The sequence below is a fragment of the Perissodus microlepis genome, chromosome 5 (assembly GCF_051167445.1).
Source record: "Perissodus microlepis isolate ML-2025 ecotype Zambia chromosome 5, ASM5116744v1, whole genome shotgun sequence".
Classification (NCBI taxonomy): domain Eukaryota; kingdom Metazoa; phylum Chordata; class Actinopteri; order Cichliformes; family Cichlidae; genus Perissodus; species Perissodus microlepis.
Window position 1 is genome coordinate 31,136,416 of NC_140465.1, and position 23,891 is coordinate 31,160,306.

At 39.1% G+C, this 23,891-nt stretch overlaps 3 protein-coding genes and 1 pseudogene across 5 annotated transcripts in view; 3 read left to right on the top strand and 1 right to left on the bottom strand.

The window, feature by feature from the left end:
- Positions 1-3,541: 3,541 nt before the first annotated feature.
- On the top strand, positions 3,542-4,859 carry LOC146387617 (adenosine receptor A3-like). Its single transcript, XM_084929365.1, has 2 exons — positions 3,542-3,870; positions 4,214-4,859. The coding sequence occupies exons 1-2, from the start codon at positions 3,542-3,544 to the stop codon at positions 4,857-4,859; spliced, it is 975 nt and encodes a 324-aa protein (XP_084785491.1).
- A 1,164-nt stretch (positions 4,860-6,023) lies between these two features.
- LOC146387618 (uncharacterized) lies at positions 6,024-8,175 on the bottom strand. The gene is made up of 6 exons (XM_084929368.1): positions 8,026-8,175; positions 7,726-7,874; positions 7,543-7,616; positions 7,341-7,433; positions 7,081-7,179; positions 6,024-6,862 (listed from the first exon to the last, which is right to left on the bottom strand). Exons 1-6 carry the CDS (start codon positions 8,131-8,133, stop codon positions 6,696-6,698), a joined length of 690 nt encoding a protein of 229 aa, XP_084785494.1. The 5' UTR covers positions 8,134-8,175; the 3' UTR covers positions 6,024-6,695.
- A 2,439-nt stretch (positions 8,176-10,614) lies between these two features.
- Positions 10,615-12,471, top strand: LOC146387619 (uncharacterized; annotated as a pseudogene).
- Positions 12,472-14,434: 1,963 nt separating this feature from the next.
- LOC146387620 (N-acetyltransferase 8-like) overlaps positions 14,435-23,891 on the top strand; it is an 11,898-nt gene continuing 2,441 nt past the window's right edge. Inside the window, exons 1-6 of one of the 3 annotated variants that reach the window (XM_084929370.1) lie at positions 14,437-14,512; positions 14,745-14,783; positions 14,940-15,041; positions 15,841-15,976; positions 16,189-20,479; positions 20,852-23,891. The exon at positions 20,852-23,891 is cut by the window's right edge and continues 2,441 nt beyond it. In XM_084929370.1, coding sequence (XP_084785496.1) covers positions 20,863-21,534 — 672 coding nt within the window. In that variant the 5' untranslated portion in view covers positions 14,437-14,512; positions 14,745-14,783; positions 14,940-15,041; ... (1 more) ...; positions 16,189-20,479; positions 20,852-20,862 and the 3' untranslated portion in view covers positions 21,535-23,891. Of the gene's footprint in view, positions 14,513-14,744; positions 15,042-15,840; positions 15,977-16,188; positions 20,480-20,851 lie in introns of all 3 variants that reach the window. The other 2 variants (XM_084929369.1, XM_084929371.1) reach the window with 2 other exon arrangements.

The following is a 23,891-nucleotide window of genomic DNA, read 5'->3' on the forward strand; positions in this document are numbered from 1 at the left end:
TATAAAATATAATCAAATGAAAAAAAGTCTCTTTTTAAAATTTGTTTTATTAGTTTTAATCTTTTAACTTTATGCATCAAGGAAAAATGAAATTATATGCAACATTCTCTGAGTGGAAGCAATTTGTTTAACATTTAAACCTATTTTCTGCACGTTCCTGCACATAAAATAAAATGTGATTTTGTGTTTACACTCACTCTTTCAAATAGATGCAAGTAAAACAGCAGAAAATAAATAAAATCAAAGACTAGCGGTCCTGTTGCTCTATTTTCACCTGTATAGCAGGAGTGGGGCAGACGGAGGTTTGTGTGCCGCAGCGGTCAGTGGAAGAATCTGCGAGTTTGTCTGTGAATTTCCCATTCCGTGGTCGCGTACTCGGTGCTTGCTTGGAAGTTACGGGGTTTTCGCTGTAAAAAGAAGTTTCCTTCCCACGCAGTGATCAGCGGAAACTAATGTTTTTGTCACTTTTTACAGAATCAAACTCAAAGTGAGGTCAGTACTTCCACGCTTTAAATGCTGCACAGTCATATAAGCTATAAGTCAGGTAAGCACCTGCACTTGATTTTTTTATCCATTGTTGATCTGCACACAGCTGTTGTCATGAACGTGGCACTCGCTTACATCATTGTCATGAGACACTCACAAAAAAAAAATCACAGTTTTAGTAATGCATTAACGCAGAGTGCTTACGGGAAAGTAACAGTAATCTAATTACCTTTTTTGCAATAGTAATCCCTTACTTGTTACTTGAAAAAAGTAATCGGTTTACAGTTACACCACTTTGTATTGGTCTTTCACGTGGAATTCCAATAAAACTGATTCATGTTTGTGGCTGTAATGTGACAAAATGTGGAAAAGTTCAAGGGGACCGAATACTTTTGCAAGCCACTGTAAAGAAAGCAAAGAGTGATCAAGATGTAAGTCTCATTTAAACCTTTATAGCTAACATTCTATTGTTTTAAAGGTGATTTATTAGACTAAAATGAAACTGAACCTATTTAATGGATTTGTGCAATTTTTATTTCATAGAGAGAGTTAAATTTGTCTGATTAGTGCAAAACATTAGCCAAGCAAAAATAAATAAACGAATGAACAAACAAAATAAAAACGCTGTTATTACAGTTGACTGGGAAATGGTACGCGATGTCCTCAAACAGCTGCTGGAATATTCCTGCCCCACTTCTAAGTAGTGATTTGGACATTACAGCAGTTGAAAAAGCAAACATCTTCGAGGCCACCATTGCAATGAAAATGCCTCCACACTAGCGTTTTCAGTCGTTTTCACAGAGTTGTGCGTCCACATTGAAACGGTCAGTTGCCCAGAGAGTGCAAAAAATGAGTGCAAACTTAATTTTTTTCTCTTTTCATGTATATCCTACTGTTAAGATGAGTGATTGAAAAAGAAAAACAACAATTTTATAGAGCAAAAAAGAGAAAAAAAAGATTTCTAAAGGGAACATTTACTGTATTTATTTTTATTCTATTTTATGTGTATTTTCCTCAAATGTCTCTCACATCATTTTATAATGTTGATTCAATTCGTTGAGGTTTGTGGGGATACGTTTATGCACAGCTTTCTCAAACCACAATTGCAAACTTACCACAACTTAGCATTATAGTTGGTATGAGATGCTTGTGCTGATATGCCGTAAATAGTTTTCTCTAAACACAGCCCTGCATCATAGCCAAAGATCTCCACTTGTTGCCACATTGTTTTAACCCTTTAAAGCCTGAATCATAAAATAATTGGTAGAAATTTTATTTTTTTGAAAATGGTTTATTTAATTTTCTTTTGTTTAATTTTGTGTAAATGTTTAAAAAATAAATCACATTCCAATCTCCATATATGACATTTAATTTGTATTATATTTGCTTATCTGATTTTTTTAATTGCTTAAAAATGTATTGTGCAATTTATTTAGGTTTTTCAGGGGGAAAATTCCCACTGATGATGTTGAAGTCCCAAAAACCGGGGAAAACTGTATTTGTCAAATGTAATACACCAGGCATTAAAAGGTTAAAAGTCAGTTTAGGATTGACACTCTTCAATCCTAAACTTTGCTTCTATGTTCTTTTTATAGAGAAGAGTTTTTCTTCTGGCAACTCTTACAAACAAGAGTGGGATCTCCAGCCTTTTTTCAATTGCGCTGTCATGAACTTTAAGATTTGACATGCTAACTGAGGCCTGTAGCCCTGTTTTTTTCTTTGTGTGTGTGTGTGTGAGTGTGTGTTAAACCACATCTGAATATACCAGATGAGCAATAGATGTGGTTGCTGATGATATTTCAATCAAGTGCATCTGATTAGCAGTGCCTAGCTGCTGGAAACAGTAAAGCTGTATGCGGTTTTTCATGGGACTTCATAGAGTCCTATGCAAACATTCCTTTTCACATGATTGTGTGTATCATTGCGATTTGCTGGGGAGAGTGAGGTTAACCTTCTACCCACACATTCTGCATATCTGCAAAACTACTACTGAGCATCAATGCCCAACACTTCCTTCATCTACTTCAGAGTTCCCTATGAACTTTAAACACATTCACTTGCATGTGCTAGGGTTGGGGGCATGCACTGCGGCTGCTACCTGGGACTTCCCTTTTAAATGCCTTGATATGCAGAATATCTACATATGCAATCTATGAGGCTGTAATACATATTACATAGGTGTAACAGTGTAACAGTTCAAAATGTTGTTTGTGTACACCATTCGTGTCCTCAAGAAGAAAACACAAGAATACATGCTGCTACTACTACTACCAATAGTAACAATAATGTGCAAAATGTTGTAATTTTGAATAATGAATTATAATAGTCTTATAAATGCAGTGTTTACACAGTTAAGCTCCGAAGAGTCTTTATTAAAGGTTTGTTCATGGTTTAAATTGCCTGAAACATTTTTTAAACAACTGGCTTATACCGTCTGTTAGTGTGGAAACAAATAGCTAACTAAGACACACCAAATGTCATGCTAGAGGCCCTTAAAGAGAGGTTTGTTTTAAGATGTGAAAATTTTGCTCTTAGAAATGGGATGCCATAAGAATACACATGTACACAATCTATGCTATTTGTCTTTTTTTTTTCAAAGTCAATGTCACCTTCACTGATACAGTATTTATACAGAATCTAAGCTGAGGCAGAGGAAATATATTGCACAATAACAGTCTGTTATACCATCTGTCAGTATACCATGTGATTTGCAAAAACATAACACGGAGAGCAAACACCCAAAACGTCCACCCCATTTGTGAGATATCACCTAGGTGTATGTTGTTTCAGGATGTGGGTTTTGTGGCTTGTGTAGCTTCGACTTGAGAGATTGTTTTTTTAGTTACTCATAATTGCACCAGTGGTTTTTTTTTCCTTTTGCATATCATCCTCTTACATGCATATCTATTTGTATGTGTTATTTAAAAAAATTGCTGCTAAGAGACGAAGGACTTCCTCAAATGTTATATAGATTTACATACCACACTGAAGCTCAGACTCACACTCAAATATACTGCACCATCAACTGACAATCATCAGCCAGATAGAAAGCACAATGAATTTGGGAGTAATGATTTACACCTTGGTTGAAGTGCTTATTGCAGTTAGTTGCTGTCTGGGTAACATGCTGGTCATTTTGGCACTTTGGACCACTAAAAGCATTCAACAGCCAACATTCTGCCTTATTGCATCTCTGGCTATGGCTGATTTTCTGGTTGGATGTGTGGCCATACCATTGGCTGTAGTGGTGGATGGACGGGTGAAGACTTCATTCAATACGTGTCTCTTCATCAGCTGTGTGGTCATCCTGTTCACCCTCGTTTCAGTTCTGTCTCTGTTGGCTATTTCGCTTGACCGTTTCCTCCGGGTGTATATCCCTCTCAGGTAAGAGTATGGATTAATAAGACAGTTTTTTAAAAACAAACTAAAATGACTCATAGTTGAATAGTGGACATAGTAATTTAGTAGTAGGAAGTAGTAATTATGGACTTTGTGGTTTATATGGTATGTGTGAATGTGTGTGTGAATGGGTGGATGACTGGATGTGTAAAGCGCTTTGGGGTCCTTAGGGACTAGTAAAGCGCTATACAAATACAGACCATTTACCATATCATTTTATCACATCGACCAGTACTTCACTAACAATTTATTTTGTTTTAAAAAAAATCATTTTATGATATTTTAATTTTTTTTGTGAGACTATTTTATTGTTTTCATTTTTTAATAGGTACAAAAGGATTGTGACACAGGGACACTCCTGTCTTGTGGTGGCTGCATGTTGGATTGTTGCAATCCCTCTCAGCTTTACTCCCATGCTTGGGTGGTACAACCATCAAACCTTGTCTAATTCAGCCAATTCTACAATTGTCTGCCAGTTTATAGCTGTAATTCCCATGTCATACCTGGTTTATTTCAGTTTTTTTTCCCTGAATCTGATACCTCTGTTGGTAATGGCCACGTTGTATACCCATGTTTTCTGTATTATAAAAGGACACCTTCGAGAGAAACCAGGCAGTGGTGCTCAGAAACTGTCTCAGAACTACCTAAGAAAAGAGAAAAAGCTGGCAGGATCTCTAGCTCTGGTCTTCGCCCTGTTTGCCCTGTGCTGGCTGCCGCTTCACATAATGAACTGCCTTGTTTATTTTGGTGAGGTGACAAATATACCACCAATAGTTTTATATATAGGTATTATTCTGTCTCATGCTAACTCAGCGGTCAATCCAGTTGTGTATGCATTCAAAATACAAAAAATCAAGAGAGCTTATCTGAAGATCTGGAGAAAGTGTGTTTCACGTGTTGCTGAAAATCAAGAATCCCAGACAAGCCAAATGACAGACAAAAGATCCAGCAGTCACATTGTGTCAAATGACTGAAGGCAGATTTCTGTGTTTTCTTGCCTTTTTGTTCTAATTATAAGGCTGATTTTTTGTTGTCTTTTTTTCCCGATTATATCTAAGTATAAGGATTAGTATATTTTGTTTCATTGACTTGTGTACTTTATTCAAGTATTACTATAAAACAAAGTACTTTTTGTGATATCTGATTGGTTTGTTTTATCGTATTTTAAAATCTCTATGCTTCATCTAGTTTTTTTTTTATATACAATATGTAAATTTTGTATTTGCTGCTTTGTTGGTTTTCATGCTTTTTTTAAACTATATTGTCTTTAAGATTTTATCTTTGTATTGAAGATTTAAGGAAATCCTTACTCACATCTGGAACTGTGCAGCACAGGAAACAACTGTACGTGCACTTAATTTTGTATTACCAATGTAGATTAAAGCCTAAGAGGAAGTGAGACATTCAACTGACAACTACATTCATGAGTGGTCTCTGAATTCCACTTTAAAATTTTTGTATCATGTCAAGCACATTTTTAGTTTGTCCAAGATGGTTATCAGTGCAACCAAATAGTTTATCACATGCTGCATGTGATACAGAGATATATATTTAAGAATTTACTCATTTAAGCAGAAAGAAAGGTTTATAGTCATTCTGTGTTGAACATATGTGATTTATCCTGATTATGGAAGAATAAGCAACATTAAAGTCCATGCCACACTCCCATTTCAGTGTTCACATTAAGTTTTGTAAATTGTTCAAAAAAGCTGGGGCATTGTGTCTGAAAGCACAAGCTGTTTATGAATTGGTTATAAGAGGAATTATAATGCACTTAAAATTTCTCTTCATTATGAAGTTTGCTTCTCTGCAGGAAAGCTGGGTCATCTTTTGTAACAAGAAAAGAAAAGAATAGTGCAGATGGCCATAGCGAATGTGCCCATGATGCCATTATTTCACAAACAAAAATAACTATAAAAATATTTTTTTAAATCAGAGATAACCTCCAGCCCCCAATGACCCTGAATTTGATAAGTGGAAGAGAATGGATTCATGGGTTTCTCATAAATGCACAGCACAATTTATGCACATTTTCTATTCAAACCTCAAAGTTACTTTCCTAAACCTTTGCAGCTCTGCAAAAATCACAACAAACATAAAGATAATAAACCAAAATTCTTGGTGTTCTAAATGACAATCCATATAGCTCATAAGGATTTAGGAAATATTTATTGAAATTTAAAAGCAAAGAAAAGCAACTTACTGTTAAGAATTTGTGGAAAATATAAAAACAATAATATCTGTTTTTAACCTTTTACTTTTGATTTTACAACAACAGTTAAAAAGCCATCATTTCTGTTCAAATGTTGGAACCAAGCAGTCTTTTAAGAGCTAAAAGCACCAATTTCTGGCTAAATGAAACTTAAAATAAGACAAAACTAAGAAAAGAAATTTAGAACATAAAATAAATGCATCAAATGTGGTTCCAAAATAGGTTACAAACCAATCTGTGATTGTTTTTTACAGTTACACCACAAATTATCATGGTAAACATAATACCTGGTTTGCACTATTATCCTATCATTGATATTTTGTTGCTTGTTATTTGTATTACATGGTTCGAAACACTGATGTCTATATGGCGCCTCATAGAACTGCTAGCATGGCTATGGCCTCACACACTTGTAAAATAAATTGCAAAGAAATGTTTAACATACATGGACGTACAGACTTTTATTTAAAAAACTTGCACTTCTAAATGAAGAAAAAAAAAAGCTCAATTCAGTAATTAAAAGAGGCATTCATATATAGATTAAAAGTCATATTTTAGATATGAAAATAAAGTTCAGCAAGCACTGGACATTTAGTTCTTAAAACAATGAGGGGAGATATGAAATAAAACCCTCTGCCATGCATTTGGTTAACAAGTGATATGTGGTTTTCATCCTTTCAAGCGTCTTCTGAAAGAAACTCTGAAGCACTTCGCTTAATTTATCCTCATCCATATCTTCGTCAAATTGCACACACTTTTCATAGTCTGTATATGGAATGTAGGAAAGGAAATGACAATAAAATGTTAAAACTTAAACTGATTTATATATGCACACTCAAGAGTGACACAGAGTGTGCTACACCATCATAAAATCATCATGCTGCCCAAAAGACATAAAAACACATTTTTGAAAGAAGAAAGAGGATCATTTACATATGTGCTATCTGTTCCTTTTTTTTTTTTGGTTGCTGTAAAAGTCTCACCATGATCAGTGTTGAGGAGTTGGGGTTTAGACCATCCCAGACACTCTGCCTGTGTCTCAAACTCCGTCAGCTCAGCAGCAGAAACAGCTGTTCGTCTACCTGGTGAAGCAGTGAGACATCTGAGATAAAAGGCTTGTGATAATATGATGGATTGTATTGAACCTTGTATTTCTCACAGCGTGCATTTTGCTTTTTGTTTAACTACAACAGGAAATTACAAATTATGAATGGTCTAAAAGCCCCCAGCCCTGCCACCTTACTGAAGAGCAAAAGATGACTTTTATCCTCTTTAGAGACGAGGCAGTCAGGACAGCCAGTTTGCAGCAGCACGTCTGGTTGATCAACTGTGGCATCTGTTGGAATCATTAAAGTCATTTAAAGTATTTAAATGGTAGTAATATATTAAATTGTTATTGAACTACAGCTTGTAGTCAGAGTATATTTAAAAGAAAAACCTCTTACTTTCACTGTCGAGTTCAAATATGCTGCTGTTTGCATAGAGAAATGTTGTGGTTCCGTTGATACAAACTCCATTCCTGCAACATTCATCATTACAGATTTAACACCTGAAAGAACAGCTGAACAATGTTACCATGTTAAATGCTATTAATTTAACTAAAAAACAAAAAATAAAACATTACTTACGCTTTCAAATAAGTAGTATCACCATAGAGGTTTGGTTCGCCCTTAGAAATTACATCCACTGTGGCACTTGGGGAAAATAAAGCACTGACTAATGTTGAAGACAGGCAAAACTCTGTGGACACAGCTATAAAGTGCCACCTCCCAGGCAGCTGAAATAAAAGATTTGTTTTAATTGATTGATTCATTATTTATTTTGGAAATTCACAAAAAAAACATTCAGAATATTTCCCTCCATCACATCTCAGAAAAAAATTGCAAGTTTTAACAGCTGAAACAAAACAAATGTGGAAAGGCACTTACATCTGGACGTTGGTCGACTGGCTTTAACAGCTTCTCACAGGCCAGCGATGCAGGCTGGCCCACTGAGATGAGACTCAGCAAAACAAGAGCAGCACTCAAAGTCTTCATCCTCACAGATATGATGTGTTCTCTAAAGCCCTTGTTGGTATCAGCTCTGCCTTAAAATAATATCACCAACCAGTTATTTTTCTGCTTCATCCACCCGCCCCTGTCTGGGTAGCTACAACAGATAACCACATATTAACCCTGATGTTATTTGACCAAGCTGATGTTTATTCGTCAAACATGGTGCAGCAAAATAGTTAGGTTTGCAGAAGCACATAACAGAACACTGATATATGGAATCCATGTTCAAAATGTGTTAAATGAATACATTCACAGCTGCAAAATACAGTGAGTGTGTGTATGTGTGTGTGTGTGTGTGTTGGGGGGGGGGTCAGTTATGCTGACGTTTTTCATATTTATGCATATCATGCCTGCTTTTAAAGGTTTTGTGCTTTAGGAAACTGGAGCAATATTGCATGTTCACAATCCAGGTTAAAATTCAAAAGCTTTTTTTTTTTAAAGTAATGATCTTGGCTAGGAGATTACCCTTAACTGCAGATATAAGCACTTTATTTGACCTTTGTACTTTGCACTCTGCATATTTACTGTAGTCTGTTTAGCCTGTCTAATTTTTACCTAAATACCTTCACTTCAGCCCAAATAGTTTTTTTTATTAAGTTATTCTAAAACAACACAATTTTAAAGCATCAACATGATTGAGCTCTATACCCTGATTTGCTGCACATGGAGTCAAAAACACATTACAATTCTCAATGAGAAAGAGCAAACACATTGACTGTAAAGAAAAGAGAAATAACGCAGTGACATTACTACAGGAAACTGAAGTTGTGTGGCTAGCTGGGGGTTACCACAGACTATATTTCTCGAGTACCATTTAAGACACTTAAGAGTCAATTACTTTCACATAAAGTATTTACACACATGAAGGCCACTTTACGCAACTGGCTCGGCTCTTCTCCACGCTGGCATAACTTAGTGTTTGCAGCATTCATGTAGTCTAGACAAGGATGCATCATGATAGGAATAACTTTAAGTTATAGACAGATGAGTGAAATATGCTCAGTTAACCACATTTATTATAACAATCCAACCTTGCATGATTGATGTGTATCTAATATACACAATTTCACTCAATAAGATTTGAAGTTCATGTAACCTGTGCGGAAAACTGCTGTCAACCTGTGCCTGGGGAAGCTGTGACTTCATGTTGGCATCAGCACAGTAGACTGGCTTTGAAGGGAGCTTGTCTTACATTTTGCATGCAGATTACACTGGGAAACTTACAGAATATACTGGGCACACCCAGTCCTGATGGGAGGTGTTGTGTAGTTGAGATGCTGAATGGACTGAAAAGGTTGCACTATGCTGGATACTACTGTCACATAGCAAAGAAAGGAGAGGCCAATTGGTCCTTGCTCTATATAACTTAGCCTAAAAGAGCTTTCTCTCCCCTTTCTCTGTTTTTCTATGTCTCTGTCTCTGATCTGTGTTTGTCTGCTATTGATGCATGCACTTAATGCACTTAAGGCTTGACACACCCGGGGGTGCTACACTGTTGTTTTGATGTTACTTATACTTCTTCGGTTGCTAACTCAGTGCTCTTTTGTAATAAACTGCTTTGCAATGAACTTTCACCCATCCACCCACATATGTACATATTAGGGGTGCAACAATACTCGTATCGGTATTGAACCGTTCGATACAGCGCTTTCGGTTCGGTACGCATATGTATCAAACAATACAAAATTTTAAATTTATGTTATCAACTTTTCTTCTGCCGATGCTGTCTGTGTTGAGAGCTCAGTGGATCTGCGTTCGACTACTCCGCCTAGGCTGCACTGTGGAGCGCAGATCCACTGAGCGCAGCGCAAGCTAGCGAGACAGAAGTTAAGCTCGTTGCAACATGGCAACTGCCTCAACGCTACCCGAAATTGAGCCTCCCCCACACTCATTCAGATCTGGCATTTGGAACTATCTTGGTTTTCATGTGAAGCATGACCCTGATGGTAAGCGAGTCATGAACAAAAGTAAAACAGTATGTCGGATGTGCCACGCAATGCTCAACTAGTGCGTTAGCGCAGTTAGCTCGTTAACTTGTTGACGCTGTCCAGCCCCACGCACGGGGCGATCCGCGGTAACTCGGAGACTTGCCATGTTATGGTGTTAACGTCATTTTAACGAGATTAACGCTGACAGCACTAGTGGGAACACAACGAATATATATAATATGCTGCTGAGAATATAGCCCAGAAGAAGCGTATAGTATAGCTTTTATTTTGGAAAGAGCCATTTCTCTGTAATAAACTCTTTTCCAAAGATGAGTGATTTCTTGATCAGATAGATTTATTTTTTTTTATTATTTTGTTGTTTCAGTAACATTAAATTTAAAAATTGTACTTTTGAGTTAAAATATATATTTATAATTTTAATAAATGACAAATTAAAAAGGCATGAACATTTTTTTGTATCGAAAAAATATCAAACCGTGACACCAAAGTATCGAACTGAACTGAACCGTGAATTTCTGTGACGCCGAGACAAATTCCACTAGTAGAACACAGCCACAGAAACAGAAGCCATTCGTAACAGCAAAACTGCAGACGTGGAAGCAGAGCAACTACGGACGAAAGCTTCGGCCTGTTTCACCAATGTAAAGCCCCCAGCATCCAACATCAACATGGAGGGGAGGAAGGCACTCACATCACATAGCAATCACAAGAACATTATCATCCTTCCAGCAGACAAGAGTTTGTGCATGGTTTTGCTAAACCAGAAAGACCATCATGAGAAAAACTGTGTCACTGCTCAGTGACAAAAATACTTATGACCCCCTGAAACAAAACCTAGGAAGTGGTTACAGGAAGAGGGTGATAGATTGCCTGAAGCAGTTAGAACAAGACAATGCTATTGACTGGACCTCATACCACAGGCTATACCCAGGGGAATCTACAAAGATACATAAACAGGGTGTACCTTTAAGACCAATTGTCTGTACTATCAACTCAGTAACCTATAACATCTCAAAGTTTCTGGCTTTGATCCTCAACCCGCTGGTGGGCAGCTCTGAACACCACATCCAGAAGACCTTGGATTTTGGTGAGAGATGTTATTATGGGGGCAGATGAAACAATGGTTTCGTACAATGTTACAATGACTCTTCACTTGTGTTCTAGTCACTGAAGCATTGGAGGTAGTCCGTAAGAGATTACAGGATGAGCCCAACTTCAGTAGCAGAACCACAGCACCGACCGGTTGTCACAGAACACGGAGTGTTCAGGTAACAGGACCCCAAAGCAGACTCAGCACACCGCAGCTCAGAACTATGTACACATTTTTATTGAACTGAAGAATCTTTTAACAACGTTAAGGAAACGAAAAACCAAGGCCCACGCCACGGGGGAAACGAGGAGCGTGGAGCCCAGGAGCACCGTAATCGGGACCGTGGGGAAACTGCAACAGAAAGGGGAGACACAGTTAACAGCACGCAGATTGTCAAGAAATGAACAGCTAGACTTCGTAAGTAGCCAAGGCTTACAAGTAGAGCAGGACTGTGGAGCTTGGAGGGGAGAGGTGCCCGTGAAGGGAATCCTAGGGAGGAAGGCAGTCAGGCAGGATGACAGGCAGGCCACAGGCTTCCACGCCGAAGGCTGGTCACACTGGGAGGAGACTTACAGACTGGCGAAGAGAAGCCGTCAGAGCTGGCTGAAGTAGTCCTCCGGTGATTGCCTCAGATGAGACGCAGGTGATTTGGAGGCGGCCCAGCCCGAGGGTGTGGCCACCGCAGCCTCCCACGGCTCCCTGGATGCCGAGCCACGGGCCGTGACACCGGTTGTGTTTGCTTTTGGAACTGTGTCTTAATTCCACCGTTTTCACATACAAGGGTCAGTACTACAGGCAGAAACATGGGTGTGCCATGGGTTCCCCAGTTTCGCCCATTGTGGCCAATTTGTACATGGAAGAAATGGAAAAGAGGGCTTTGTTATGCTACCCTGGAACACCACCAAGTCATTGGTTCAGGTATGTGGATGACACCTGGGTTAAAATCAAATCTCTGGACGTACCACAATTCATGGATCACATTAATTCGGTAAGCCAACACATCAAATTCACCAGGGAGGATATGAAAAGTGGCAGGGTAGCTTTCTTAGACTGTGAGATTTCCATCAGTAATGGGAGACATTTGAAAGCTGTACCGTAAACCTATGCATACGGATCAGTATCAAGTTTGACTCTCATCATCTACTGGAGCACAAACTGGGTGTCTTCAGGACACTAAAACGTATAACAAACACCATCCCCACAGAAACAGAAGCCAGAGAAGCAGAAGAACATCACATCACGAAGGCCCTGGGTATTAGTGATGGGTCGGTTGCGACCTAAACGGCTCTTACCCATATGGAAAAGAAATATTAAAAACTTATATGATTTACTCATGAAAGTGGCCACTTTCATGAGCAATGTTCCCTCTAAGTTGCGCATGTGCGCAATTGCGCACTGCTGGCACAGTCTCTGCGCACAAAAAAAAATCTAACCTGAATTGAAATTAAAATTAATACTTTAACAATTCTGTTTTGCAGTGTTAGTCAGTAAGTGACTGGCTGCTCCCATTTGGGAACGATGCCACCTTATCCCATAGTCCAGCCAATAATGCGTATATGCGCAGCCAATCAACGTCGTTGACAGGCTAAAACCGGTGTTTTAGCTGGCAAAGCGGCGTGGCTGATGTGGAGTGAAGCCACGTTAATGACAACGTGTACAACCATTGGAGATGTGAGCAGGACAGACGGGACAATTGACGGAAAACGTGTGGACTTTATACCAGTTTTTAAATTGTGTTGATAGGCCACCTAAAACCAGAGTTGTGATAAAAAAAATATGTAATGTTTGGTTTTCTTCCTGAATACTGTCGTTGTTTATATTTACTGCAGGAAGAAACGGTTAAATCGGCGTTTTATAAGAAAAAAGGCTCGAAAGCGCTCTCCGCCTGTGAGCAAAAACAAACCCCACCCCCCTCTGCCTTTCTTATTCGTCCAATCAAATTCGTCGACCAATCAAAAAATGATATGGCAACGTGGCATGTAGTTGTTAAGAAACGGGGGAAATTTTAGGAGTGACGTTGGTGTTTTGAGATGTGAGAGATTTGCGACGTTTAGCGCAAATCTTGTGTCGTTAGTGTGTAGTGTAGTCAATAGTTTTGTTGTGTGTGTCAGAACAATGAGGCGACTGCTGAATGTTACAAACTGATACAGGAGCGATACATCTGCTCTGTCAGGCCTGCAGGTATCAGGCTGTTCTCCTTTATCTCATAGTGGACAGGAATTATTTTTTGGAGTGGCACAAATAATTTGTGTGGCATCAGATTTGATGCAGAACAGCTGATTGTTCTGTAAATAGTTTGAAATGTTTATTAAAAAAAACACCTTGGCTGCATTTAAAAAAAATAGCTGCAAAAAACTTTGTTTTCCAAACTCTGTTACTTTTTTGAAGAAGTAACTATATAATTAATTGCCCAACATTGGTCATTATATACTGTATTTTGGAGACAGAGAGTTACAGGACTCTCTCCCAGACCACAGACTCATAATACAAGTCAGAGCTTTATAAAAAGAAAAAAAAAAAGTTGTGTTTTCGAAATTGGAGTTCAAGTTATTTTTACTTCCAATAGAGCTAACATACTACACAGGTCATAAACAAGATTTTTTTTACATTTTCATTGTAAATGGGCTAAAGCAGTTAATTAAAAGTAGTCTAACATAAATGTAAACGCTGTAATTTGATTATTTTAATAAACCATGTAACTTGGATGGATTCGATGCCGGCGTGACCACAGTGCACACGTCTGATGTCGCTCACAGTGGTCCAAGGGATCGCTCAGGGAGTTTGTGTGTTCGCTCAGACACGTGAAAAATTAGAGGGAACATTGTTCATGAGTGAATCATATAAGGCTTACATGATTTACTCATGAAAGTGGCCACTTTCTCATTACTTTCATATATTGTTTTAGTAAGTGTCCAAAACATACAAGTTTCATTTATATAACTTTTCAAGGGATCTTATATCTGTTTTCACTCTTGTATCCTTTTCATACAAGTTTCACACAAGACAGATACAAACTTTATAAGATTTATATATATCTTTTCCATATGGGTAGAGCCGGCTCCTTGAAGTGAGTAACGGAAGCCGGCTCCTTATTGGGAGCCATGTGTTTTTTTTCTTTCTCTCACCCTCTCTCTTTCTTTTTTTTTACTTCACGCCGCTTGTGATTGGCCAATATGTGTTTGTGCCTTATGTTTGCGCTGAGCAGAGGGGGAAGGGGTGGTAGTTACACTCACAGCAGCAGTAGCACATGAACAGTGCAGGAGGAAGAGAAAAAAAGAGAGCCAGGGGCAACAACAAGAGTCAACATTGACACGTTAGAAAGGTATAGTCAAGAAAATGAGTGACACCAAGAAAAGAAGCAAAATCTAGAATAATTTCAGTTTGGTTTGCAGTGTTTTGTGTTCTTCACTTTAAATTTGTTTAAAAGGAAAAAGTTGAAAGTTGAAATAGTTAAAAGTTGAATTGTAAATAGTTGTTTTTTGTGTTTTATAATTTGTTTTTTACATTTTATGTGGAATGAATAAATAAATCCATCCATCCACTTCTCCTTTCAGAGTCGCGGGAGCACTGGAGCCTGTGCCAGCTGTCTTAGGGTGAGAGGCAGGGTACACCCTGGACAGGTCGCCAGTCTGTCGCAGGGCTAACACACAGACAACCAATCACACTCAGATTGGTTGTCACGCTAAACAACAGCAGCACGTTTAAGCTTGATCAGCTGTTGTTAAAATTTATTTAATATTAATTTCTAGTTTTCAAGCTGCTGGTCATGATATCGGTTTGGATATGTGGTGAGAGGAAAACATGAAGATGAAACCAGGAGATGTCCTTACTGAATCATCAGAGCTGAACAGGTGATGGAGAAACAGGTTTACCTTTTAGGTGACATGGATGAGTTGAAGGGAAGTTATGAACTGTTTCTGAGAGACAAATAACACCAGGATCCTTTGTAGCTGACAACTGGTAACTGCAGGGGCGGGTCTAGCAAAGTTTTGCCAGGGGGCCAGGTAGGGCATTAACAGGGAGAGGGGGGCACAAAGAAATACTTTTCTTTCTTATTCTCATTTAAAATATCTCACTTTTATTAAATAATTATCTGAATCTTACAACCAAAGTTTTTATCTGAAGTAAAATGTATAGAAATCATACATATACCAACAAGACAGTGTACATCACTGTTACAACAGTGTTTGTTTTCATTCAAAGGCTCTATGGCTTTAATACCTGGTGGGCCGGTCTCTAGTAAAAATGCCCAGGCCGATTTTTTGTCCCAGTCCAGCCCTGCCAGTAACTGCATGTCTTTGGACTGTGGGAGGAAGCCGGAGTGCCCTGGGAGAATAAAAATAAAAATAATAAAATTAAAAATAAATATAAAAGCCGAGCTAGGAGAGAAGGACAACTGCTGCCTGATCCCTTATGTGTCAGAAGTATTGGAACAGTTGAGACACATTTTTTCTAAACACCGAGGGCCAAAAATTGATCCACCCCAACGATCGGGTCCCCTGACACAAACAGAGTAATATAGTGCACGCTGTTAAGTGCAAGGAGGATTGTCATGATTTATACATTGGGCAAACTCTGGTATAGCAGCTGGCACAACACAGAAGACCTGACTAGTCGGGCCAGGACTTCACACTCTATTTCCTTCAACAGGCCAGGTGGACACTCTTTCAATGATGAGGATGTACACATCCTGGACAGTAAGGAACGCTGGTTTGAGCGAGGAGTCAAGGAGGCCATTTACGTGAAAAGGGAAAGGCCATCTCTGAATCGCGGAAGGGGCCTAAGGGTACATTTTACAATGCTGTGATTGCAGCCATTTCCCAACTCTTTGAATTGTACTCATGGCCATTGATCAATGGTCTTTGATCAGTGGTCATGATCAGTGGTTGTTGATCAGTCGTCATGACAATTGGCATATTAATCATCAAGGAACTGGCCTCACAACCCATTGTTCATTCAGTGGGGTAGATTTAGTCATTATGCAAATGTACTCTTTAGGTTGGGGAAACCTGCAGTCAGCTGAGATTAAAGAAGTGACTTGGATGAGTGATGAAATGTTTCTCCCGCTTAAAGCGCTACATCCAGATGAACAGAATCAACGTCTTGGGATAAAGAAGTGACAGGAGAAGCAGCCTTCAGCCATACTGTGAGTGTTAATATCAGTGCACGACAACAACCAGCTTATTTTAAGAACATTTGTGACATTAAAATAAGATTATTTTTAAACTATGCTGTCATATTACCTTAATAAGAACTTAGCTAGACAGCCAGAGGATCCACATCTGAGTCTGACTAACGAGACAGGGGACGCAAAAATGAACACAATGCAAAAGACAAGTGATTGTTACAATTAAACAGGAAATTACTAACACGCAGAGAGAGAGAGAGAGAGACAGACAGACAGACAGACAGACAGACAGACACGTGGACAAAATAAGAACTGCCTAAACTAAACAAGGACCAGAGAACTAAGCAAACTCAGAAGCATACCGAAATAACACACTCAGGAAATAAACCTAAATAAACCAGTCCAGAAATAACTAACAGTCTCATGCAAGGACAACATACTGTCATGGCGACAGACCACTGAGTGACATAAAATTTTGAATAAGGTAAACTTGTAAAAGAAAAATACATAAAAGCCTTTTGTAAAATAGAAATTAAATGTAAAAATGTGTAATATGATTTTTAAAAGCAATTCTATTTAGAGTTTTTTCCCCTTAAAGTCTTTTCTATGTTAAACCAAAATTCAAATAAAGCAGTAAAGGCTGTAACCTGAAAAATTCCGTTCTGAAAATACAGTTCCTTATAATAAATAAAATCTGAACAAATTATTAATTTAATTTGGATTTTATCAGTGTTGAACAAAAAGTGGACCTGAGACGGCATAAAATCAAAGTATCCAACATATTTAAGTAATTCAATTTAGTGGTTGTACATGGAAGGTCAGTCAGCTTGACAAATAACAGTCAAAAAGCAAAGTTCAAAAGGAAGAAAACATTCATGTTAAAACAGCCAAAAATAGTTAAGATGTAACCTCACAGTCAGTCTGTAACCTAAAGGATGACTAAACAAACCATAAACTGAAATAACATTTTTATAGCTACTGAACTTCACCTTTTTATGGTCACTGTGTTTATTTAACAAGGAACCTTGGAAGGTTGATTTAAATTAAATATTTCCTCCACTTGCTAAAATCCTATGAGCAATGTGTCCCATACCAACATATTTGCCCCACGTTTGCCCTACGACAGCAATGACAGCAAAAACAAACCAAAACAAAAACCCCTCTCTATTGCCCCCTAGTGTCTGACTGCAGTGTAGATCATAACCTCACTGTGATTTTGGTTTCATTGCACTAGTTTTCTTATAAGTTTTTTTTTTCTTTTCTGCCTGTCCCGTTTGGCTCTTTTGCCATCAGAATTATTGTCTAAAGGCGAAGAAAGATGCCCAACGGATTTACTTTACCAAATTGACCATCTCAGCCTTGCCGTAATGGTCCATTTGATTCACCTTTTATTGTTTATTTTATTTTCACTTGCTGAATACGGGACAGACTTGACTGGGGGAAAGAAGGGGAGAAAGAAAGAGGGAAAGAAAAACAGCTGAGAAGAGGGACGGGGGAGAAGGGCAAAAAACAAAAACCAACAGAATAAGCAGAGAAAAAAAAAATACATATATCGATCACCTGGATCACCTGTTGAGAAAGAAAAAAGAAAACAAGCAGAAGAAAACGAGAGTAATAGAATAAACAACATCACAATGATATATGGGAATATGACAGTAAATACTAAATATTAAACATTATTGTGCAGCACGTAAGATCGACAGCACACAGTGTGCTTTGAGGTAGGAGCCAAAAAGGGTGTAGTTTGTGTGTGTGAGCACCCGTGTGTACACCTGTGAGCATGGACGCGCTTGTTTTTTAAAAGGTTCCTTCATGTAATGATCTGCTAGAGGGTGTGGGGAGCCACAGCCCCGTCCTCCAGGGCATGAAGCAGGTATGGAGGAGATCAAAACTCCAGACATCCAGAGGCCCCCAGAACACAAGGAAGACCAACAGAGGGGCAGCCGCGCCACTGTCCCAAAAAGAGCTGAGGAGAGTCCCAGATGAGGGGTCACTCAACAGCCGTGGAGCAGAAGCCAGGGGGGGTTGCAGTGACGCGCCCATGAGCTCCGCTGGCAGCCAGCTGTGCCAGAGTGACCGAGCCCCAGGCCGAGAGGCCAGGGGCACCCCACCTCCGAAGTGGCCTGAGCGAGCCCCAGGCTCCAGGCCCCGATAAGCAGCCGCCAAGGAGTGAGCCGGTGTGTACCCGGACGCCCATCCCCGGACACAAAGAATCACCAACGCACCGATGTCTGAGGGCGTCTGCCACCGGCAGGGGAAGTGGTGGGGGGAGATAGGCCTCCAAACCTTGGAGGGCCTGAGATGTCCCCAGAGTGGTGGCGTCTGATACCCAACCTGACATATAGACACAGACATACAGGCACACACAGATACAAACATCCATTCCCACCCTCATGCTCTCATATGCACTTACTCCACACTCAACCAACGTGGAGACAAACATAAAGAGACACTGTACACACATAAGTTTGTTTTTATCACTAACATAATATATTTACCCAGAATAGGGAAATCCCTCGGTTGTTAATTCAAGAAGTATTGTAGTTCAGACATTACTTCTGCTTGTTTGATTGTATTAATGGAAGGATGCTAAGATGTGCAGCAGGAAGCCAAAGATGAGACACTGATACTGTTTATATTAGAAACAGAGAAAGGCCATGGAGCCAACCCTGCTGTTGTTCCTCATATCTCTGTGTGGTGTATTTCAAGCATCATCATACACGTAATAATGTTGGCCCCGTAATAATATTGAAACTGACCAATTCTACTGTCACAACATGATAACTTTACAATGGGGAGAAAAAAGAATGTTTCTTTTTATTTATAGTATGATGCGATTCCATATTAGATTATTGACGAATGTGAGTTGTTGTTATTCAGCCTGCTATTTGCCTCTTTTCAAAAGCTAGTTATACAATATATAAAACTCTTCCAAACTTTGACCCCCAAAAAACTGATGTCATGCTTTCTCCCAAAACTCATCAGTTTTCAACTCAAACTACAGTCCTACACACCAACACCCTCTATAGCCCTCTATTAATTTACATATGAACAAAAAGCAAATACAAAAACCAACCCAAAGAGACTTTAAAGCGATCTCCGCATGATTCTACTGTAGAAACATGAACAGGTAGAAATGGAGCCTGCAAGTCTCTGTTTTTGTTACCTGCTGTATATTCATTTCAATTCAATTTTATTTATATAGCGCCAAATCACAACAGCAGCTTTATATTGTACAGTAGATACAGAGAAAAACCCAACAATCATATGACCCCCTATGAGCAAGCACTTTGGCGACAGCGGGAAGGAAAAACTCCCTTTTAACAGGAAGAAACCTCCGGCAGAACCAGGCTCAGGGAGGGGCGGGGCCATCTGCTGCGACCGGTTGGGGTGAGAGAAGGAAAACAGGATGAAAGACATCCTGTGGAAGAGATACAGAAATTAATAACAGATATGATTCAATGCAGAGAGGTCTATTAACACATAGTGAGAGAGAAGGTGACTGGAAAGGAAAAACTCAATGCATCATGGAAGTCCAAGTCTATTGCAGCATAACTAAGGGAGGATTCAAGGTCACCTGGTCCAGCCCTACTATATGCTTTAGCAAAAAGGAAAGTTTTAAGCTTAATCTTAAAAGTAGAGATAGTGTCTGTCTCCCGAATCCAAACTGGAAGCTGGTTCCACAGAAGAGGGGCCTGAAAACTGAAGGCTCCACCTCCCATTCTACTTTTAAATACTCTAGGAACAACAAGTAGGCCTGCAGTGCGAGAGCGAAGTGCTCTAATAGGGTGATATGGTACTACAAGGTCATTAAGATATGATGTAATATATCCGCTTTGGCTGCTGCTGCTTGCTTTTGCAGCTGGACTTTGAACCTAATCATCCCATCGAAGTATTATAAGTGCTTTCAGAGTCAAGCTGTGTTTTATTAACCAGTATAGAAGTTAGTGTAAGTTAGTGTAATAGTAGAGGATGTTTAACACTTTTACAGCTGTACTTTGAACCGAATCATCCCATCGAAGTATTATATGGGCTTTGAGAGTCAAGCCTTTGTGCTGCTTTTGTGTTTTATTAACCAGTCTAGAAGTTGAGCTGATTCACGGTGTTGCTGCGCTTCTTCATTGTTTCGTGTGTGCTCTTCTCCGTGAAGGATCAATCTGTGTAAGTTCACTAACGTAAGGCAGAGGTAATTGTGCGATTGTAATCTGGCTAGTAGACAAATTTATTACACAGCAACTCATATAGTCACTATAGTCACTTTTTTGTTTTTTAACCAGCAACAATTGCCTCAAGATAATTTGTATTATCTTGAGGGTAATAGGATCTGGAAATTCCTTTGTTATGGTAGCTAAATGTTATATTAAACACAACCATAAACAGTGCTACACATAAGCAGACTTAATAAAATCAAATTAAATTACAAAAAAGGAAACTAAGTAAAAAAAATAAAAATAATTTTCCTTAAGGGTCATGCTTAGTAATTTAGTGTAATTAATAACAGCATTTCTCACTGTTTTATGATTTTCCTTGTAGTTACTTTCGTCATGCAGCTGGTGATCCGTCGGTACCGTCCTGCAGACAAGGACACAGTGCTCACCCTCTTCAGTACTGGCATCTTGGAGCATATCCGTCCATGTTTCTATAACGCCATGACCAGTCCCCTTTACCTCACCATCACCCCGACTCTGTGTGTTGCTGGTTATCTCCTTGGCTCTGTGTTTGGGGCTGTACTGTTCCCAGCAGCTTGGGTAGGTCTCATCTACTGCTGCTGTCATGAAGTATATGCCAGCTACGTCAGGTATAAACTTCGCACTGACATGCAGGACATCCCTGCGAACTTCCTCAGCAGACCTGATGACTGTTTCTGGGTGGCTGAGGCTGAGGGTGGAGCGAGAGCCCAGGTTGTTGGTATGGTGGCTGTGGTAGCTAAACACAGTGGGACAGAAAAGTATGGGGAAATGTTCAGAATGATCATTTCCCCACAGTATAGACGGATGGGCCTCGGCTTAAGGTTGACTCAGACTGCGGTTGGCTTCTGTAAAGAACGGGGCTTCTCCAAGGTGGTGTTGGAGACTAGCTCCACCCAAATGGCAGCTGTGGCCCTGTACAGCAAAGTGGGGTTTAACCGTCTCCAGTCTAATGTCAAAGGACTGGCAGCTCATTGGATCATTTCACTGGCCAGGGTCACGATTATAAGGATGGAAAAATACTCGTAAACGTAAAATAACACTCATCAGCAATGTATTGTTTTCATGCTTGGCTCCTCTTTAACAGTGGTTTAATATTTGGTAATGGTTAAACCTGACTGTAACCAAAACCCTCTGGTTTAGGTGTGAAAAAATGCCAAATTTGATGTACACTGTAGGACTCTATGAACAGATATGAATGTAAGGAACAAGACGTTGTTACTAAAAACTTTCTGGTTTCCTCCTACTACACCATGATTCACTAACAGTTAATCCTTACATTGTGTACTTTTCAGTGATGATTTCACATAATCAGTTGTACTGACCACTTTTAACTGTTTTAATGAATAAATTATTTTTATTTAAAAAAATAAAGAAAGTGAAAAAACTAAGTTTCAAAATCTCCGTATATGCCCGCAGGCGTTAGTAGTTGTAACAAATAGTGTTTGAAAATTCATAATTCTTATTATGCGACAGATAAGGTCTGATGTATAATGTCTAAATGTTTTTCTATTAATTACCAATATTTGGACAAACATTTTAAAATGCCAAAACTGAGATACAGTACACACAACATATTGTAAGCACATGATACAAAGTATGTAAAAATCTTAATAACAAGGATTTTAATTTGCTTATGAAATGAAGATTTGATTTTTAAGACTGATAATCTTAAAAATTAAATCACAAGTCTAAATTCAGTATGTTGTACCCAAATCTATACTGTGGATATGGATGTGAACAGCAGAGGGCGCTACTGACCTGAGTAACACTGAAGCTCCTTTGATGAAAATAATTTATTTCTGATATTATACAGCATTCACTTCCTTTTCTACAAGGAAGTATTAGATGTTTAAAATATAACTGCACCATAAACAGTGCTGGAAAGTAAATACAGTACATTTGCTAATATGCCGTTTAAACTCAAGTTTTACATCTAGAATATGTTGTGATTGGCCATGATGCAGCATGTGAAACAATAACAAATGAGCTAGTGCACAGCAGTTCATGGGTAATCAAAATCGTTTGAAACTCACTGACTGCTGTAGATGTTGTGCATTAAAACTTCCAACATTTTAAAATGTCATTTGTCATTTGTCACAATAGAAAGGAAAATAATAGTATCTCCTGCGAAAGTCCATTAATAATAAAAAAAAAACCAAGGATGCTTAGCTAAAAAGCTAGAGGTTGAAGGTTTTGTTGAAGAGATGAGGTTTGAGAAGTCCCATGGATGAGGACCGTAGCATCCGAGACTGTGTGTATGGTTCCAGGAGGTCAGAGACATATTGAGGTGCCAGGGCATTGAGGGATTTGTAAGTGAGAAGAAGAATCTCGTAAGTAATGTGTGACTTGACCGGAAGCCAGTGGAGATTAATGAGGGTGTGGGTAATATGTTCCCAGAGCTTAGTGCCTGTTAGAAGCCTTCCAGACTGTTAAAAGCCTTCTGGACATACTGGAGGCTATCCAGGGCTTTAGTGGAAATCCCAAACAGGACTGCATTTCAGTAGTCCAGCTTGGTGGTGACAAATGCATGGATGAGTCTCTGCTATAGAGTCAGTGAGTGATGCCCGAATTCAAGAGATGTTCATTAGGTGGAAAAAAGCTGTTTAGGTGACAGATTTGACATAAGCACGGAATGAAAGAGTGGAGTCTAAATTGACACCCAGATTGCAAACCTCACAGGAAGGTTAAATAAGGAAGCCGTCTATGTCAATGTGTACAGTGGCTTGCAAAAGTATTCGGCCCCCTTGAACTTTCTCACTTTTTGTCACATTACAGCCACAAACATGAATCAATTTTATTGGAATTCCATGTGAAAGACCAAAACAAAGGGGTGTACACGTGAGAAGTGGAACGAAAATCATACATGATTCCAAACATTTTTTACAAATAAATAACTGCAAAGTGGGGTGTGCGTAATTATTCAGCCCCCTTTGGTCTGAGTGCAGTCAGTTGCCCATAGACATTGCCTGATGAGTGCTAATGACTAGAGTGCACCTGTGTGTAATCTAATGTCAGTACAAATACAGCTGCTCTGTGACAGCCTCAGAGGTTGTCTAAGAGAATATTTGGAGCAACAACACCATGAAGTCCAAAGAACACACCAGACAGGTCAGGCATAAAGTTATTAAGAAATTTAATATAGCAGGCTTAGGCTACAAAAAGATTTCCCAAGCCTTGAACATCCCACGGAGCACTGTTCAAGCGATCATTCAGAAACGGAAGCGTGCACTGCACAAAGTTGGCCTTTATGGAAGAGTGGCAAGAAGAAAGCCATTGTTAACAGAAAACCATAAGAACTCCCGTTTGCAGTTTGCCACAAGCCATGTGGGGGACACAGCAAACATGTGGAAGAAGGTGCTCTGGTCAGATGAGACCAAAATGGA